This window comes from Colobus angolensis, unplaced genomic scaffold (genome assembly GCF_000951035.1).
Source record: "Colobus angolensis palliatus isolate OR3802 unplaced genomic scaffold, Cang.pa_1.0 Scaffold157, whole genome shotgun sequence".
In the NCBI taxonomy this organism is placed as follows: domain Eukaryota; kingdom Metazoa; phylum Chordata; class Mammalia; order Primates; family Cercopithecidae; genus Colobus; species Colobus angolensis.
Genome location: NW_012114677.1, coordinates 2,200,172 through 2,214,761, shown reverse-complemented (window position 1 = coordinate 2,214,761; position 14,590 = coordinate 2,200,172). Strand labels below are relative to the sequence as shown.

Below are 14,590 nucleotides of genomic sequence, written 5' to 3'. Positions count from 1 at the left end.
TCAGTCTCAAAAAAAAAAAAAAAAAAAAATTTGCAGGATTTTTATTTTTATTTTTTGCAGCAATAATTTTCTGAGTAAATAGGTTTTGCAGATATTTGTGAAAATTATCTGAAAGTGTTTCATGGTTGTGATGTTACTGTAAGTCATATTTTTTATTTCTATTTCCAACTTTTCACTACTACTTTATAGGCACAAAAATGATTTTTTCTTTTTTCTTATTGACTTCATTTTAAGATATTTACCTTGTTTTTCACAAAATTGATTTTTGATATTGCTGTTGTATCCTGCAACATTGCTATGCTTGCTTATTAGTTCTAGTTACATATTTTGTAGGTTCCTCAGGATTTTCTACAAGCCTAGTCATGGTGTACATGTCTAAAAACAGTTTTCCTTTTCCTTTCCATTCTCTATGCCTTTCCCCTATTATTGGATGGGATCAACTCTCTGGTACAATGCTAAAGAGATGATAAGATAGACATCCTTGCCTTTTTCTCAAGGGAAGCATTCAGTCTTTTACCATCAAGTATGATGGTAGCTGTAGGTTTTACACAGGTGCCCTTCCTTGGATTAAGGAAATTCCCTTCTACCCTTAGTTTGCTATGAGTTTGTTTGTTTGTTAGTTTGTTGTTCTGAGATGGAATTTTGCTCTTCTTGCCCAGGCTGGAGAGCAATAGTGCGATCTGCAACCTCTGCCTTCCAGGTTTAAGCAATTCTCCTGCCTCAGCCTCCAGAGTAGCTGGAATTGCAGGCACCCGCCACCACACCCAGCTAATTTTTTGTATTTTTAGTAGAGACAGGGTTTCACCACATTGGCCAGGATGGTCTCGAACTCCTGACCTCAGGTGACCACCCACCTCAGCCTCTGAAAGTGCTGGGATTACAGGCAAGAGCCACTGTGCCTGGCCTGCTATGAGTTTCGGTCTTTGTTTTCTGTTGCTATAACAGAAGACTAGAGGCTGGGTAATTTGTAAAGAAAAGAGGTTAATTTGGCTCACAATTTTGGCAGCTGGGAAGTTCAAGATTGGGCAACTTCATCTAGTGAAGCCTCAGGCTGCTTCCACTCATGGCCGAAAGCAGAAGCAGAAGGGGAGCTGGCATGTGCAGAGATCACATGACAAGAGTGGAGAGAGAGAGAGAGAGAGAGAGAGAGATGGATGGGGTGGACAACTTTTAACAACCCCCTTGGGAAGAAATTAATCTATTCATGAGGGATCTGCCCCCATGACCCAAACACCTCCCACTAGCCTCTGCCTCCTGACACTACCACATTGGGAATCAAATTTCAACATGAATTTTGGTGAGCACAAACCACATCCAAACTACAGCAGTTTTCACCACAAATAATATCTGTATATATTGGGATGACCTTATGAGTTTTCTCCTTTATTCTGTTAATGTGGTAAATTACATTGACTCATTTTATTCAGTGTTTGTGTATTTTATTTTGTTATTAATTTTGCAGTTTCCAGATAAAACACTATTTTCCATTGACTCATTTTGAACGTTAAGTGAATGCTACATTCCTGGATACACCCCCCACCCCCCTCACACCTATATATTGTTGAATCCAATTTGATTGCATTTTGTTAAACATTTTTGCATCTATGTTCATTCTTGAGAGACACCAGACTGGCCTGTAGGTTTCTTTCTTTGTAATGTCTTTATCTGGTTTTGATATCAGTAGAATGCTGACTTCATAGATTAAGTTGGGAAATGTATCTTGCTCCTCTATTCTCTGAATGAGTTTGTATAGATTTGGTATTACTATTTCCTTGAAAGTCTGATAGATTTCAAAGTAAACCTGTCTGGAGTTTTTTATCTTTGTTGTTGTTGTTGTTTTGAGAAGGTTTTTAATTACAAGTTCAATTGATTTGATATAGTCCTATTCTGATGTTTCAAAATTTCTTTGTCAGTTTTGGTAATTTATGCCTTTCAAAGAATTTGTCCATTTTATGTAAATTATTAAATTTTTTTGGCATAAAGTTGTTCATAATATTCCTTATTATCCTCTTAATGCCTGTAAGTGCTGTTGTAATAGCTCCCCTTTTATTCTTGATACTGGTAATTTTTTCTTGAGTAGTCTACTTAGAAATCTACCAATTTTATTTATCTTTTCAAAAAACAAACTTTTGAATTCATTGATTTTTCTCTATTTTTTATTCTATTGATTTATGCACTCCTCTGTATTTTCTTTCTTCAGCTTTCTTTGGGTTTAATTTACTCTTACTTTTTGGTCTTTTTTCTCTTCTGATGTAAGCAATTAAATTTATACTTTTTCCCTCTAAGTATCACTCTGTCTCTCACAAATTTTGACACATTGATGCTCATTTTAATCAAGTATTTCTAATTTACTTTGATTTCTTCTTTGACCCATGGGTTATTTTCCAAGTGTGTTATTTAACTTTCAGATAGCTTGGGGTGGGAGTGGTTCAGATTTTTTTTTCTGCAATTGAATTCTAATTTAATTCTATTCAGGTTAGAGAACATACTTTGTATTATTTCAGTCTTTTAAAATTTATTGAGTTTTTTTATGATTCATAATGGTCTATCTTTATGAATGTTTTATATGTACTTAAAATAATGATTTCTTCAGTGTTTTCGTGGAATATGCTATAAATATATATTAGATCAAGTTTTTCAATCTTTTATATCTTTACTGATTCTATGTCTACTTGTTCTATCAATTACTGAAAGAGGAGTGTTGAGGTAGCCAGTTATAATTGTGAATTTACTTATTTCTCCTTTTGTCAGTTTTTGCTTTATATATTTCCAAGTTCTGTTATTGTGTGCATACATATTTGGGAACATTAAAAATTTTTTTTTTTTTTTTTTTTTTGAGACTGAGTCTCATTCTGTTGCCCAGGCTGTAGTACAGTGATGCGATCTCGGCTCACTGCAAGCTCTGCCTCCTGGGTTCATGCCATTCTTCTGTCTCAGCCTCCGGAGTAGCTGGACCACAGGCACCTGCCACCACGCCCAGCTAATTTTTTGTATTTTTAGTAGAGATGGGTTTCACTGTGTCAGCCAGGATGGTCTCGATCTTCTGATCTCGTGATCTGCCCGCCTTGGCCTCCCAAAGTGCTGGGATTACAGGCATGAGCCACTGCGCCAGGCCTATATTCTCTTAATACATAGAACCCTGTATTGTTATGGGCTGCTTCCCTTTTTCTCTGTTAATATTCCTTGTTCTGAAGTCTGCTTTGTCTGATGTTAATATGGCCACATCAGCTTAATTATAATTAGTGTTTGTATGTTGTATTATTTCCATCTTGTCACATTTAACCTATATGTGTCTTTACATATAAAGTGGATTTATGTATACCGTATATAGCTGAATATTGCCCTTTATTCAGTCTGAAAATATCTACCTTTTATTTGGAATTTTTACATTTTAATTTATGCACACCACCTTGCTATTTATTTTGTATTTTTTTCATTTATTCTTTGTTCCTTGTTTTTTTTCTTTCCCTGATTTCTTTTGGATTGGTTGACTATCTTTAAGGAGTCCATGTTTTTGTCCTCTGTTGTGTTACTGGCACCATCTTTCTGTTTCACTTTCACAGGTTCCTCCAGAGTTTGTGACATGCAGCGTACCTCATGTCCACCAGCCTCTGGTGAGATGAGTGACACACACCTCTGTAAATTAAGAAGCTCACGATAATTTACTTCTATGTATGCCATAAGCCCCACCATGCATTGTTATTGTTTTAGCTTTAACAATTTTGTTTTTTTTTTTTTTTTTAAAGGGAGTCTCGCTCTATCGCCCAGGCTGGAGTGCAGTGGCCGGATCTCAGCTCACTGCAAGCTCCGCCTCCTGGGTTCACGCCATTCTCCTGCCTCAGCCTCCCGAGTGGCTGGGACTACAGGTGCCATCACCATGCCCAGCTAATTTTTTAAAAAATTATTTTTAATAGAGAGAGGGTTTCACTGTGTTAGCCAGGATGGTCTCGATCTCCTGACCTCGTGATCCGCCCGCCTCGGCCTCCCAAAGTGCTGGGATTACAGGCTTGAGCCACCGCACCCAGCCAACAATTATTTTTATTATTTTTAAAATTATTTTTATTTCTTGAGATGGAGTCTTGCTCTGTCACTCGAGTTGGACTACCGTGGTGTGGTCATGACTCACTGCAGCTGCAACCTCCCAGGCTCAAGCGATTCTCCTGCCTCAGCCTCCCCAGTGGCTGGGACTACAGGTGCCATCACCATGCCTGACTAATTATTATTATTTAATAGAGACGGGGTCTTGCTATGTTGCCCAGGCTGGTCTCAAACTCCTGGGCTCAAGAGATCCTCCTGCCTCAGTCTCCCAAAGTGTTGGGATTACAGTGGGGCACAATTATTTAAAAAAATGTCAAAAAGAGTAAAGGGTCTTATTTACCAACATATTCACACTTCCACCCCTCTGGGTCCCTCACATAGATGGCGTTCCCATCTGGTGTCACTTTCATTTCCTGTGGACTGTTCAGCTCCCAGCTCCCAGTCTTCCTGCCTGACTTTGTACGGTTTTACATCCTGTATCCCAGTACTTAGCAACATAGGGGAGGCCAAGGAAGATTTTCAGGGCTCCTTCTCCCCAGAGATCCCTCCTGGCTGAACTCTGACCTCCTTCTGCTCCCCTCAGGGCCACTGTCCCATGCCACAGCAGCCCTAGCAGTGAGCCAGGAATGTGTGGCTCCCTCTTCTCAGGGCCTCTGTTCTATGCTGCCTGCTCCTCAATGTCCAAAAACAATTGTTTTGGCTGGGCGCGGTCACTCAGGCCTGTAATCCCAGCACTTTGGGAAACTGAGGTGGGTGGATCACTTGAGATCAGGAGTTAAAGACCAGCCTGGCCAACATGGTGGAACTCCCGTCTCTACTAAATATACAAAAATTAGCCGGGCGTGGTGGCACACGCCTGTAATCCCAGCTACTCGGGAGGCTGAGGCAGGATAATCACTTGAGCCCAGGAGGCAGAGGTTGCAGTGAGCTGAGATTGGGTCACTGTACTCCAGCCTGGGGGACAGAGCGAGACTCCATCTCAAAAACAAAAACAAAAACAAATGGTTTTGTACATCTTGTTTAGTTTTTTAGTCTGGTTCCTGTCACTCCATCAAGGTGGGAGTGAAGTCTCGACTGTGGCTTTGTTTTTACAACACACCCAGTAAGCATGGACAATGTCCACTTGGCTGTGATGTGAGGGCCCCATGGGGACTGCTGTTCATGCCTCATGGATGATCCTAGTGTTTCAGTGCCAAGAGCAGGTGGTGGTGCCAGGTCCCCAGGCGCCTTCCCAGAGCAAAATCTGAAGTAAGGCCAGTGGAACGTCTGGCCTGAGGTGTGGTTTCCTGGGCTGGGGGTTGGCAGAGCCATGGCAGGAACCACAGCAACCACTCTGCTTGACCCAGGAAAGAGGAGTCCGGGCATAGCCAGGGTCTCTGGCTATGCAGTTCTATCAGTTCGTTCTCACACTGCTATAAAGAAATACCTGGGGCCCAGTGTAGTGGCTCACGCCTGTAATACCAGCACTTTGGGAGGCCGAGGTGGGCAGATCACAAGGTCAGGAGTTCAAGACCACCCTAGCCAACATGGTGAAACCCCATCTCTACTAAAAATACAAAAATTAGCTGGGCATGGTGGCGTGTGCCTGTAATTCCAGCTACTCGGGAGGCTGAGGCAGGAGAATTGCTTTAACCCAGGAGGTAGAGGTTGCAGTGAGATGAGATTGCGCCACTGACTCCAGCCTGAGCAACAGAGCAACACTACATCCAAAAAAAAAAAAAAAAAGCAAAGGCCGGGCACAGTGGCTCACACCTGTAGTCCTGCAATCCCAGCACTTTGGGAGGCCAAAGTGGGTGGATCACAAGGTCAGGAGATCAAGACCATGCTGGCTAACACGGTGAAACCCATCTCTACCAAAAATACAAAAAATTAGCCTGGCGTGGTGGCAGGCGCCTGTAGTCCCAGCTACTCAGGAGGCTGAGGCAGGAGAATGGCGTGAAGGGAGGTGGAGCTTGCAGTGAGCCGAGATTGCGCCACTGCACTCCAGCCTGGGGGACAGAGCGAGACTCCATCTCAAAAAAAAAAAAAAAGAAAAAAAGAAAAAAAAAAAGAAACACCCAAGACTGGGTGATTTATAAAGGAAAGAGATTTGATTGACTCACAGCACCCCGTGGCTAGGGAGGTCTCAGGAAACTTACAATCATGGTGGAAGGGGAAGCAGGCACTTCTTCACAAGGCGGCAGGAGAGAGTGCACAAAGAGGAAAGAGCCTCGCACTTACCAAACAGCCAGATCTTGTGAGCACTCACTCAACAGGGGGAAACTGCCCCCAGGATTCAATCAGCTCTCTCCCTCAACGTGTGGGGATTACAATTAGAGATGAGATTTGCGTGGGGACACAGAGCCAGCCATATCAGCAGCGGAGGGGGCTGGCAGCAGGGACTTGGAGTTTGATCTTGGGGAAGTGCCAAGGCCAGAATGTGGGGGCTGTGCCGTACAAACCTGCCTCTTCTGTGCCCTTCTCCAGTCATTAGAACAGCCAGAAGCCCCCTCTATCCTAATCTAAGGCCCATGACATCTACAGGGTCTGCAACCTCTTCCACAAAGCGGGTGCCCCAGACCTGAGACCAGCATCCTCAGGTTGCCCGTGACTGCCCGGCACACCTGGGGCTGGGGGCAGGTTCCCACCCCATCTGAAGGGGCTCTGAGTGCTGGTATGCGCACAGGGGCCACCCTCCGCTGGCAGCACAGCCTCCCCCTGCCCTTGGGTTGCTGTAATTTTGCTCAAAGCTCCTGGAGGTAGTGAAGGTAAGAACAGCCAGCTGCTGCTGAGGCTACTGCTGTTTGTTACCTAAGGTGAGGCCTGGCGGGACACTGAGCAGCTACAGGACTCGGTGGGCAAAGCTTTGGAGCAAGCCCTTTTGGAGAAAGCAGTTTGGGGCAGCCAGATGGTGGTCTGTGGCCCTGGAATCTTTGCACGAACTGACAGGAGGAGGAGGAAATTGGTGTCCCTGCCATGCCTCCTGTGCCCAGGGGTTGCTGCCTGGATGAGGGTGTGGCATGGGGCTTGGACCTTCAGTTCCACACAGGCCTGTGGGGTGGGGTCAGTGCGCGGCTGCCTGGAGCTACGGCCACAGTGCAGGAGTGGGGATGAGCTCCTGGAGATGAAGGCATAAGCAGGACTTCAGCCTCAGCTGACCTCAGCACTCAGCTTTTCTGCTAAAAGCAGCTCAGGGACAAAATCAGCCCCTCCCCCAGATCTGAACCTCGTTCCAGCCACACTGGCCTCCTGCATGACTCAGTGCCCCCCTCATCTCCTTGCAGCCAAGTCCTCCCACTTGGAGGCCCACAGAGTCGGCAGGGGCCTCCATCTTGTGGCAGATGCCCACATCTCTGGGGTTGGCCTTCCTCAGAGCCCTGGAGCTCAGGCCCATGGGAGCCCAGGGAGGTGGCCTGAGGGCAGCTGGACATCTAGGGGCTGAGGGATGTCACAGGCCACCTGGAAAGCAGCCTGCTTCACCCACTGGAGCTTACTATTGAGGGTCTGAGCCCCCGCAGGACAGAAATGCAATCTGCACACGTTTGAGGAGCACAGTTTGAGGCATTTGACGCGTGCTTGCCTGAAGCCAGCACATCCTCCTCCGCCCACCCCCGACAGCCACGGATCTGCTGCTGGCCTGTTGAGGACTTCACATTTGCTGGAATTTCACACGAATGCAATTGTTCACTACCTCCCTCCTTTTGATCTGGTCCCATTTACTGAGCTCACTGCTTCTCTGACGGTATGGTTTGGAACTGGGTCCCCACCCAAATCTCCTGCCAAACTGTAATCCCCACGTCAGGGGAGGGGCCTGCCGGGGGGTGACTGGATCCTGGGGCGGACTTCCCCTTGCTGTTCTCAGGATAGTGAGTTCTCACAAGATGTGCTTGTTTGGAAGCGTGCAGCACCTTCCCCTTTTACTCACTCGCTCTCCCTCCTCCCACCAGCTAAGACGTGCCTGCTTCCCCTTCGCCTTCTATCATGATTGTAACTTTCCCGAGGCCTCCCCAGCTATGTGGAACTGTGAGTCTATTAATCCTCTTTTCTTTATAAATCACCCAGTCTCAGGTATGTGTTTATAGCAGTGTGAGGATGGACTAACACACTTGGGGATGCCCTGTGCTGCCATCACACCAGCAGCTCACCCCTCTCCATGCTGAGCAGGACCCGTGCGTGGATGCACACAGCTCCTTCACATGCCCACCTGTGCGTGGATCATGGGTTGTTCCTGAACATGTCTGCGTGGCCTTGCCCTTTCATTTCTCTTGGGTCAACACCTAGGAGCAGATTGCTAAATTGCATATGAAATTTCTATTGTGCTTTTTTTTGGGAGACGGAGTTTCGCTCTTGTTGCCCAGGCTGGAGTGTAATGGCATGATCTCGACTCACTGCAACCTCCACCTCCCAGGTTCAAGCAATTCTCCTGCCTCAGCCTCCCGAGTAGCTGGGTCTACAGGCGTGCGCCACTACGACTGGCTAATTTTGTATTTTTAGTAGAGACGGGGTTTCTCCATGTTGGTCAGGCTGCTCTCCAACCCCGACCTCAGGTGATCCACCTACCTCGGCCTCCCAAAGTATTAGGATTACAGGCGTGAGCCACTGCACCTGGCCTCTATTTTGCTTTTGAAGAAACTGCCAAGCAATTTTCCAAAGTGGTTGTGCCATTTTAAGCTCCCACCCAGACTGAGTAGGGCGTCGGCTTCTCCACATGCGTGGGGACACTTGGCTTGGTGGGTCTTCTTGACTGGCTGCCCTAATGGGTGTGGCAGCATCTTGCTGTGGCTCCAACTTGCATTTCCCCTAGGGCCAGTGATGTGAGCATCGATGCTTGGCTGCTGGCATTTGTATCTCCATGGTCACCGAGAAGATGCTGTCACACAAGCGGGTGTCACACAGGTGCAGTCTCTCTCAGAGCTTCAGATGGTCTATGCATTATGACCCTGCAAAGATGACCTTGTGTCCATGTGCAGGACAGAGCATAGCCACAGGCTCGGTGATGGCAGACAGGGCTCCCGCGCATGGGATGGAGCCTTGGTGACTGTGGGCAGGACTCACGCCAGTGGCTGGCTGGGAAGATGATGCATCCTGGGCTTTTCACGTGTGGGTGTCTGGGTTGCACTGTGTGTGACCTTGTGCAGCCATGTCTGCGTGTGCGCGCGGCTTGTACGTGCCTGTGCACCTGTGTATCTCCATGCTGAGCTGAGCGGTTGGAAGAGGAGAAATTCTGGCAGTAGCGTGGCCAGGTGTGCGCCGCAGACTCCCTTCTGAGCTGCGTCAGCCTGGATGGGGGTTTTCCTGTCCTGCAACCCAGACTCCACCGTCCTGGTCTCTGTTCCATGCACTCCATCTCGGCCTATCCCGGGCCGGTGACCTGCTGCCCTCCATACCCTCCTCCATGCTCCGCAATCTCGGCCCAGCCTAGACCGGCCACCTGCTGCCCTCCACACACAACCGGAGGCTCAGGCCCCTGACAGAGGCAGGCTGTGGGGCCAGCCAGAGGGAGGTGCACTCGCTTGTCCAGGCAGGGTGGCTGGGTTTGCCACAGGCCATGGGAGGTTGGTGGGGAGAAGGGACCCGAGCTTTCAGAGTTAAGGGTCTAGGGCGAGGGAGGGGCAGGGGCTGGGGGATTAGTTTGGAGCTTGGGTGTGACGTGGGCGGCAGCAGGAGAGGAGGGGGCCGCACAGCACAGGGCTGAGGCTGGAGAGCCTGGAGGGAGCGTGGCCTGAGCTGCCCCCAGAGCAGGAGTGTCTGAGTCGGGGTGGCCAGACCCGGAGCCGGAATCCAGACAACTTGGATGTGAAAATCTCAGCACCTATTTGGGTTCTCATTATTTTTTAAAAGAGCTAAAAATAGTGGCGGGTGCATAGCAAATGTGAAGTCGTTATTCTCTGAAAACAGGAAGAGCCCGGCGGTGAGTCCAGTGCTATGTGATTCAGGGCCTCAGGGCCTCCTTGAGTCTGCTGTGGGGTGGGAGCTGGCCACGGTCACCTTCTCCTTCCACGGGCCCCTGGTCCTCCAGCAGCCCGACAGCCCGGATGCCGCCTCGGCCCTGCGGGGTTAGCACAGGGGCAGTGTGGAGCCCACCCCTGCTCCCAGGTCCAGGGCCCGGGGCGGGGGCCAAGTGGAGAGGAGAGAGGAGTCCCAGGGCTGAGGGGTGGGGACCAAGTGGAGGAGGTGGGGTCTGAGGACTGCAGGGGCCCCCACCATTGGCCTTGCCCTGGCTGGGCTCCATGGTTCCCCGAAGAGCTGCCCAGAGCCCCTGCAGCCCCGGGACCCTCGTCTCCTCCCCACTCAGGCCCTGCAACAATCCACCCACAGCAAGGTTGCTGAGGAAGCACGGTCCTGCACCCCAGCTGGTGAACGGCTCCTGGACGAGCGGATCCACACTGGAGACAGCCGTCATCGGAAAATAGTTTAATTCTGTACAGACAACCACGGGACTGATTACAAAGTGCGGTGCAAACACCAGGGCCCATGAGTGCCAGCCACGTGGCCCACCACGTGCTGGCGCTCCAGAGGCCACGCCCGAAACACCAAATAAATCACAGATGTGACAACTGTGGGAGGAGCATGAATCAGCTGTTCCTTCGCGAGGAGAAAAAGGAAACAACAATCAGAGGCTTTGGAATGCTTTCTCTTCCTGTGCCTGGAATGCTGAGCAGGCAGTGACCCGGGGCTCGGAGCCCCACCCCGGCCACATCTGCCGTCGCCCACGGGGCCCTCACGGTGGGGACCCAGGTCCCACGACAGCTCCCAAGCTGTGGAGATGTGCGCGCAGCCACCACCACTGAGGCCTCAGAAGAGGGGCCGGGAGCCCTGGTTCTCAAACTCCGACCAGGCGTCGTTCAGCTCCATGAAGATCATCTTGGCGTGCTGCTCATACGGCTGCCCCGCGGCCTGTGGGTGACAGGCGGTGTAAGCGCCTCTTACAAGCATGCGTGGGCGGCCAGGGCAGGATCTCCCCGCGACCCACCCCCGAAGGCCTCCAGCAGCCGCTCGACAGCTCTGCTCACCTTGTCGGGGTGCACGGCCAGCACCGCGCGGCGGTAGTGCTTCTTCACCTGCTCCGGGGCCACCAGGTCGGCCATGCCCACGGGCGTCCAGCGGCTCTCCCCGTCCCACAGCACCGTGTGCAGCGTGGACAGCAGGGCCCGGATGTTCCGCTCCTTGCCCTCAATCCAGTCCAGGAGCTGCAGGAGACACGGGGCTTGCTGAGCCCTGGGCGCTTGCCTGCCCTCCTCCTCTGCACTGGGGAAACTGAGGCATGACGCCGAGGAAGTGCCTGGTCACGCGGGGTGGGCTCAGCCCAGCTCACAGACAAAGTCCCACTGCACACCCCGCCCTCAACTAAACAGAGCCGACTCCGGACAACACAGGGCCAGGTGGCCTTTGTGTTCCAGGGCCTGGGGCCAGAGGCTGGGACAGAGGGACCCTCGTCTCAGCCAGATGTTCACTGGGGACACAAACGCTGGTTCTGGTGGTGCAACCCCTTGGCCCATCCCAGGCCCCAGACTCAGAGGGAGAAGGGAAAGGTCCCAGCCAAGGTCACAGGTGCATGTGGCCTGTAGAGCTGGCCATCGGCCGAGCCACACAGCAGGGCATGTCTCGTGGCGGGCGCAGGCACACCCTGACTGCTGTACCCTCACCCCCCAGTGAGCGCCCTAGGTTGGGAGGCTCAGCACCCAGAGCGGCCCCCAGGAGATGCCTGCCCTCGACAGTCTCTGCAGACACCCCGGGGGCACTCACTCCTGTAATGCCCGCCCCCATCAGCGCTGAGTCACCTGGGCACACGGGGAGCAGCACGGCCTGGGGCCTGACCCTGCCCTGCCCACCAGGCCTCAGGCCACCCTGTCCTTGAGGGCTGCCAGGCCCACTGGCAGTGACAGGTCCCTGGCTGGAGACGCTGGCTCCGTGTGGCACAGCAGATTCTCCAGGGGCCCTGGGTTGAGGCCTCTGGGCTCCCAGTAAGAGTTGCCCACCCACCTTTAGCTTGAGCGGGTCTGTGTCTTTAGCCAGGTCCTGCTTCCTCATCTCCGCAATGGTCTTTGGCCCCTTCTTGTCAGACCTGGAGGAGAAGCCTTGATTGGACAACAGATCTTCAAAGTCGTTCTCAGAGACTTTTGGCTTTTGAGCTAGAAAAGAACAGAAACTTTTTTTTTGTTTGAGACAGGGTCTCCACTCTGTCGCCCAGGACAGAGCGCAATGGCACGATCTTGGCTCTCTGCAGCCTTGGCCTCCCAAGGCCAAGGGAGGATCGCTGAGTCCTCCAGTGATCCTTTTGTCTCAGCCTCCCAAATACCTGGGACCACAGGCATGCGCCCCCACGCCCGGCTAATTTTCACAATTTTTGTAGAGAGGAGGTCTCACTGTTGCCCAGACTGGTCTTGAACTTCTGGGCTCAAGCGATCTGCCCGCCTCAGCCTCCCAAAGTGCTGGGATTACAGGCGTGAGCCACGAAGCCCAGCTAAGAACAGAAACCTTCTGCAGAGACACACAGGCCCAATTCCACCTGCTGCCCCGGGGACGGGCTACCATCCTGATGCCTCCACAGAAAAGAAGAGGGAAGACAAGACAGGGTTGCAAAGGCCATTTGTTAAAAACAGGTCAAGCGGGTGTCACTGGAACAAGAGGGACCCAGAGGCCTGACCCGGAGAGAGACCCGCGGACACACATCAGAAACTGCATCCTTCTCTGAGTGGCTCGGCCATGCCTGTCCCAGGACTGGGCTCCAAGTTGAAGAAAACACAGGTTCTACCTTTAGCCAGTTCAGGGCGGTCTCTGCAAACTCCACAGCCACAGAGAGTGGGGGACTCACCAAAGCTGGGTGCGCGGACCCCCCGCTCCTCTCGTGCCCCGATCACACTGAAGTTCGCAGCATAGTTAGGCCTTGGCTGTGTGCAGGCTTTGAGGGGCGGCTTGGCCTGAGGGGGCCGTGAGGCGCCCTGGGCTGGCGGCCGACTTGTCTGCCAGGAGCCACTGCCTTTGGCCGTGGTGGCCGTTTTGGGAGGGAATCCAGCTGGTGAGCCTGTGGAGACGGAGGTCAGACACTCGGCATCTGGTTGTCCGTGTGGGGCAACCACGGCTTCTACAACTCAGAGCACCATGTTTATTGGAAAACACAGGTTTGCAGAACAGAACATTGATCACCCGAGGCCGTCCAGACAGAGGTGCCGGCTCCACCTGCATGTGTGAAGGTCTCCAGGGACTGGCCGTCCAGGCCAGGTACTGGGGCGACAGGAACATTCTGGGTGGGGGGCAGACGCCAGGACAGGGCAGCTGTGAGGGCAGCACCCCCACCCCATGAGCCAAGGCAGACCCGGGACTTGTCCACGGGGGCTGGGGGCCGTGTCCCCACATCCGCAGCGTCCTGGAGGGCCACGGCCATCTGTCCCGTGGCCACTGCCTCTCGGAGAACATCAAATCAGGGCTGATCCTTTAATTTTTTTTTTTTTTTTTTGCAAGGGAGTCTCACTGTGTTGTCCAGGCTGGAGTGCAGTGGTGCGATCTCGGCTCACTGCAAGCTCCGCCTCCCAGGTTCACGCCATTCTCCCCTCTCAGCCTCCTGATTAGCTGGGACTACAGGTGCCTGCCACCACCCCTGGCTAATTTCTTTTGTATTTTTAGTAGAGACGGGATTTCACCATGTTAGCCAGGACGGTCTTGATATCCTGACCTTGTCATCTGCCTGCCTCGGCCTCCCAAAGTGCTGGGATTACAGGCATGAGCCACCGCGCCTGGCCTGATCCTTTAAGTTTTTACTTTGGAATAATTAAAATAGCAGGAAGCTGTAAAAACCCTGAGCACCTGCGCCCAGCATGCCCCAGGGAGGGCGTCTCTCACAACCTCGGAGAAGCACTGAGCCCAGGCAGCCGCACCACCTAGAGGCCATCAGACGTGGCCAGCTGGACTTGTGTTATGTATGTGCAGGGCCATGCCACTGACCACACGCAGAGTCCTCTCAGCACCACAGCAATCACGACCTGGATGCTTCACTACGGTTCTGTCATCTTTTTTTTTTCTTTTGGAGACAAGGTCTCACTATGGCTGGTCTCAAACTCCTAGGCTCAAGAGACCCGCTGGCCTCACCTCCCACAGGGCTGGGATGGTAAGTATGAGCCACCACACCCAGGCTGTCTTCTTAGTTATGTTCTAGAACGGAACTGACAGCCGCAGCCTCTAGACTGGCACCTCTTCACTCAGGACAGGCCACTCAGGCCCGGGGCATCTGCCACTCCCCCTCATTGCCGAGGGCCATCTCGTGGTGTGGGAACCACCTATTCAACCGTTCACCTGTAGCACACCTGGGCTGATTCCACTGTTTGGCTACAACAAACATATCTTTGAACGCCTGTTATGGACTTTTGTGTGAATGAGTTTCTATTTCTCTGGGAGACCCTGCCGCTTCAGCGGCTCTTCCCCCGGCAACGCGAGACACGCGGTTCGTCCCCAGCAACGCGTGAGACGCAACTCATCCCCCGGCAATGCGAGACACGCGGCTCGTCCCCCAGCAATGCGAGAGACGCAGTCCGTCCTCCCCTGCGCCCTGTCCCGCCCCCCGCGCCCCGTCCTCCCC

General features: G+C 51.8%; 1 protein-coding gene across 3 annotated transcripts in view; it reads right to left on the bottom strand.

Moving 5' to 3' along the window:
• Positions 1-10,415: 10,415 nt before the first annotated feature.
• The window catches only part of GAK (cyclin G associated kinase), an 81,729-nt gene continuing 77,554 nt past the window's right edge, over positions 10,416-14,590 (bottom strand). For all 3 annotated transcript variants that reach the window (XM_011936794.1, XM_011936795.1, XM_011936796.1), the window contains 4 exons: positions 12,833-13,042; positions 12,001-12,149; positions 11,031-11,207; positions 10,416-10,914 (listed from right to left, as the gene is read on the bottom strand). In XM_011936794.1, the coding sequence (XP_011792184.1) occupies positions 10,813-10,914; positions 11,031-11,207; positions 12,001-12,149; positions 12,833-13,042 (638 nt within the window). In that variant the 3' untranslated portion in view covers positions 10,416-10,812. The remainder of the gene's footprint in view (positions 10,915-11,030; positions 11,208-12,000; positions 12,150-12,832; positions 13,043-14,590) is intronic.